Source organism: Geospiza fortis, unplaced genomic scaffold (assembly GCF_000277835.1).
Source record: "Geospiza fortis unplaced genomic scaffold, GeoFor_1.0 scaffold145, whole genome shotgun sequence".
In the NCBI taxonomy this organism is placed as follows: domain Eukaryota; kingdom Metazoa; phylum Chordata; class Aves; order Passeriformes; family Thraupidae; genus Geospiza; species Geospiza fortis.
This window is the reverse complement of record NW_005054362.1, coordinates 4,129,679-4,134,805: the sequence shown is the minus strand read 5'-3', so window position 1 is coordinate 4,134,805 and position 5,127 is coordinate 4,129,679. Positions and strand designations below refer to the sequence as shown.

Here is a 5,127-nt window from a genome sequence, read left to right as displayed (position 1 = left end):
CATGAAATTAATATTGATCCTTTGTGCTGTGTTCATCTAATGTCAGATAATGACCAAACGTTTTATTGTCCCCATCCACCCCAACAACTGAGGCTGCCCACACCCAAAATGGGGTTGCAGAGCCCTTCCCACACTCCAGCCATCTCCCATCATCCTCATACCCTCCAACACCCACCCAGAGGCTCTCTGACATGTTCCACCCACCATGTGTGAGGGTTATTTTGAAACTCCAATATTACCTCTTTAACGGTGTGATTTTTCCTGCTTGGTATCTCAGGGCTCCACCTAAAGTAAAATACGTGTTATTGTCTCAGCAGAGAGCGAGCTGAGAGATAACACAGAAGGTCTTTCATCTTCAGAACCTCACCCAGAGCCTGTGACAGTAATTGCAAGAAACACCAGCTAAATGAACCATGTTCTCCAGCAGCACGGCCCTGCCTCACCCTGCTGCCTTAATGAGAGGGTCTGGCTGGACATGCTCAACCCAAGGCCTTTCCCTTTGCTCTCCTCTCCTCCAGCATCACAACAAATAATTTTTGAAAAGGCAAAGAGTTTGGCCAGCATGAAACCTTTCCTGAGAAAACAGAATCCAGCAGAGCCAAGCACACGGGATTCCATGGACTGAACTGGTGTGCACTGGTGCCAGCAGCCATCCTGCAGCATGGAATTTCATTGTCCAGAAGGAATGTCTCACTTGGCTCCTACCCTCACAGAGGCACTGTGATTAGGTCTCATTAGAAAGATTATTAACAGTCTCCAAGGACACTTTCAAAACACTGGGAAGTCTCTGCTAATTGAAACTAAATGACAGCTGTCCAACTGCATTTTCCCCTGCATTATCCCTGGGACAGGATTAGGTTTCTTTGTTCACTGCAGAATGTTTCAGTATCAGTTATTTGCAGCAAGGTCTCTGCCCTGTGGCACCTGCCTGGGGGGGACAGAGCTCTGGTGTTCCTGCAGCCCATTCCCAACATTCCAGCTGGCTCCAGGCCCAGCTCACAGATGGGGCAGACTGAGACAGGGGAAGGATTCCCTGTGCTCAGGCCAGAACAGGGAGCTGATTTTGGGAGTTTCTGCCCAAGAAGCAGCAAACACACCTACCCCAGGTGCCAACAGCATTGTCCACACCCGATGGATTGCCATGGATCACCTGCTCCCCTCGGAAGGCCCAGCTGTTAATCAGTGTCAGCTCTTCTTCTGTCCACCTGGAAGGCAAGGAAATAACTCCAACACAAACCACTCCAAACCAGAGGACAGGGAGGGATCAGGTTCAGGGGCAAGATCCCAGCTTTGGCCTGGTGTAGATCAGATTTAGTGGAACTCGGGTCCAGACTCATCCCCACCTCAGCAAACAGGGAGTGTTACCACACACACTGGAAAGGCTGAGGGAGCTGGGATTGTTCAGCCTGGAGAGGAGAAGCTTTGGGGTCACCTCATTCCAGCGCCTGAAGGGGCTACAAGAAAGATGGAGAGAGGCTATTCACAAGGGCCTGCAATGACAGGACAAGGGGGAATGGCTTTAAGTTGACAGAGATTGACAGGTTTACATTGGATACTAGGAAAAAATTCTTCCCTGTGAGGGTGGTGAGGCCCTGGTTGGGTAGGGACCCCTTCCACTGTCCCAGGTTGCTCCAAGCCCCATCCAACCTGGCCTGGGACACTTCCTGGGATGGGGCAGCCACAGCTTCTCTGGACAGCCTGTGCCAGGGCCTCCCCACCCTCACAGGGAGGAATTCCCAGTATCCCATCTAACCCTGCTCTCAGTCTGAGCACAAAACCTCTGACCCTCCCTGCACACACAAGTCCATTCAATAGGTATTCCATGCTGGGGCAGAGGCACAAATGCACATTTTGGGAAAACCTCGCAGCCTCTTACAAGGCAAGGCAGAAATTCCAAGAGCCACCTGCTATCCAGAAACTGTTCCCCTTCACTCCTGCTTCCCTGAGCCTTGGCTGAATGTCCTTATCCACATCCACACCCCTTGCATTCCACCTGCCAGGATTTAATCTGGGAGCACTCAGCAAACAGCTCCCAGCAGCAGCCTCGGGAACAGGAGTAAACCACTTGTTTTTAATCCTCTTTGAGAGGCTGCAATTCCTCCAGACACAGGAGCCTTTCTATCCTGCTGTTCTTTTCTTGCCATGGGAAGCAAAACCCTTCTGAAGTCTGACACCCCCAGCTCTCTGCACACCAGCTGGAAGGCAGGAATTATGCTGGATCCATGCTGAAGCCACAGAGGGAGAGCAGGGAATGAAGACATCCTTGCTGCAACACTTGGAGCTGCCTTTTTATTTCCCAATTTGGGAGATTTGCTCAAGTGCTCCCAACAAGAACCTTTTTCTGGGTCAGGCTGCAAGTTCTGGTTCAGAAGCAGAACACAGAACCACGCCCCTTGCTGTCTCACTCTCAGCCCCACACAAAATCCCACACAACAGAGGTTCTGCCCCTCCAGCTTTGATTTTTAACAGCTTCAAACAGAGCTCCCTCTCACAGGGGCACAGCACTCCAGGCTTCCAAAGGGGAGCTCCAAGGGCAGAAGGAATGAAACTCTCTTTCATCAGGTACTGATAAAAGGGAAAGACAGGCAGGAGATCAGGAAGAAATGTAGCACATGGAGAAAAGAATTCAGAGGAAATGCAAAAGAAACCCAGAGAGGATCCTCGAGGACTCAAAGCAAAACTTGGAAGATGCTCAGAGCCAGAGGAAACTGAGGTTGAAAAATTTCAGTGTGTTTTATTAGATTGAAAAAATAAAGCTTTTTCCCCCCTTTTTAGGTATGTTTTTCTGACCCTAAACAAGAGAAACAGGGGGAGTTTTACAAAGTCTGGGACAGGGCTGGGAACACTTGGCCTGGACAGGAGATGGGCTCAGGGTGTCACTTGTGGTGACAGCCAAGAGAGACCAGCAGAGGTGGCAGTGCCAGAACTCGTGCAGGCAAAAGGAAAGGTGGGGCACAGGGAGCAGAGCTGTGCATGCCAGGCTGGAATTCCTTACCTGGCTGTGGATTGTCCCTCCTGCAGTGGGCAGGAGATGGCTCCACACAGCATGAGCAGGGCTGCAGCCAGGCACACAGCATAGGCAGCACTGGACCCCAGCCCTGCTCCCGTGGGCAGCTCCGACCACACCACGATATCCACGCTGGGAACATCCCTGGGAAAACAGACACACACAAAGGGACTGGCACAAGCACCCTGAATTCCACCTCCAGACAACATCAAAAAGGCAAAAAAACCAGTTAGGACTGATCACAGGGACAGGTGGGTGAGAAGTGGCAACATCAGAACATGCATCTGACACACTGGGGCTGCAGGAGGGCTCATTCCTGAACGGAGCAGCCTGGGCAAGCCCTTGTGCTGGAATAAAGCCCTCCTGAGCTGGATCCACGATTGGCACAACTTGTCAGGCTGCTAGAAGGGGCTCTTGGTAAATAAATACCTGAGCAGCACCATAAAGAGCCCCTTCAGAGGTTGTTATAAGCATATTTCTGAATGAAGTGCAAACACCCCAAATCTGTACTTGCACAGCCACATCCCACTGGAGCAAGAGGCTGGTGGGGAAGATGGAACACGGACATACCCACGTCCCTTTGCTCCACTGAACACACCAGGGCTGTTACAGACCCCAAAATCAAGCCCAGGAGATTCTCAGGGCTGCTGAGTGACAGTCCCAGTGCCACCCTGAGACTGCAGGGAAATCACAACCCAGCTGCACATCCCAGCTCTTTATCCTTGGATTTCTTGGATGAGAACATGGAAGTTGGGCTCTGCTTTGGTTTCTGACACTGCCCTGAGCACCTATTCCAGTCACACCAAGATCACTGACAGTGCTGGGCAAGGCTGGGAACTGGAACAGCCCCAAATTTTCAGTGTTTTAGGCAGATTCAACCCATAAAGAGATCAGACTTAGTTCAGACAAGAAATTCACAGTTTATTTCTGTTTTTCCAGCCTAAGCCAGGATGACAGGAGCTCCCTGCTGTGGGGAGGGGTGTCTGTGTTGGGACTGTGGCATGAACTGCTCTGGTTTCAGCCCTCAGAACTAAGTGAGAGCAGAGGCTCCCAGCTCACCTGCCTGAAGCACCCGCCCACCACCAAAATTTTGGGGCAGGAGTGGAGCCTTACCCATACTTAGCAGAAACAGCCAGGCACATATACAGGAAGGCAAGAGTAGCAAGACTGTCTGGAGCTGAGGCCCCAGCAGCAATTCCAGCAAACTCCCTCAGTGCATCCAGCTGTTCTATGCTGGGGGACTTGGACTCATCACCATCAGCTATGGAAGCAAGCAGGGGAGAGTTTAAACACTTAAAAACCAGGGAATTGTTACACTGAGAGCAGCATTTACAACAAAACCTTCTGTTACAGCAGGCAGAAAGAGCTGGGGCCAATTTCAGGTTCTACCTGAGGATCTATGATGAAATAAAAGCAAAATGCCCATCAGGCACTCTGAAATCCCAAGGTTTCCACACTCCATATTTCCAAATGTTTCCCTGCCTACACCTGCCATTGCATCCATCCATAATCACTATGGAAAGCATGGAAAGTCACAAACTCCTCATTAAAGGATGCAGATTTTGGAACTGGGATATCCTGGGGCTCCAGCCAGTGCAAGGTGCTGCAGAAACTCCTGTGAGGGATGGTGTGGGACAGACAGGCAGGAAAACAGACCCAGGCTGGCTCAAGCCACAACAGCACCAGAACAAGTCCCTGGAACCCAAAGCAGGAGGGGACAGGGCCACGCACGGACACCTGAGCATCAGCGGGGTCACAAGGGGAATGTAAATAACTGAGAGGGGCAGGGACAGGTCAGTGAGCGGGATCAGAGACAGCGAGGCCCTGAAACACTGCAGGGGGAACAAATAACCCCACGGGGGTCTCTGCAGTCACCTCATGGGGGTCCGTGCAGAGTCACCCCACGGTGGGGGTCCCAGCACGGCCACCGGGGTGTGGCAGGCACCGAACGGTACCGAGAGCCCCTCAGTGCCCCGGGGCAGCTCCTCCTTCCTTCCCCCGGCCCTTGCCTGCGATCCGCCCCCGCAGAGCCCGGAGGCTGGGGGTGTCCCAGCTCCTCCGGACGCCGACGCCGGGCAGGGAGACGCTCAGCCGGCCCTCAGCGCCGGGCCGCAGGCGGA

At 52.4% G+C, this 5,127-nt stretch overlaps 1 protein-coding gene across 1 annotated transcript in view; it reads right to left on the bottom strand.

Moving 5' to 3' along the window:
- The window catches only part of MVK (mevalonate kinase), a gene marked incomplete at its 5' end in the record, with an annotated part of 10,719 nt that extends 5,594 nt beyond the window's left edge, over positions 1-5,125 (bottom strand). The window contains 5 exons of the mRNA XM_005424111.2: positions 240-285; positions 1,102-1,205; positions 2,996-3,151; positions 4,121-4,268; positions 5,017-5,125. Of these exons, the coding sequence (XP_005424168.1) occupies positions 240-285; positions 1,102-1,205; positions 2,996-3,151; positions 4,121-4,268; positions 5,017-5,125 (563 nt within the window). The remainder of the gene's footprint in view (positions 1-239; positions 286-1,101; positions 1,206-2,995; positions 3,152-4,120; positions 4,269-5,016) is intronic.
- Between the last annotated feature and the right edge of the window lie 2 nt (positions 5,126-5,127).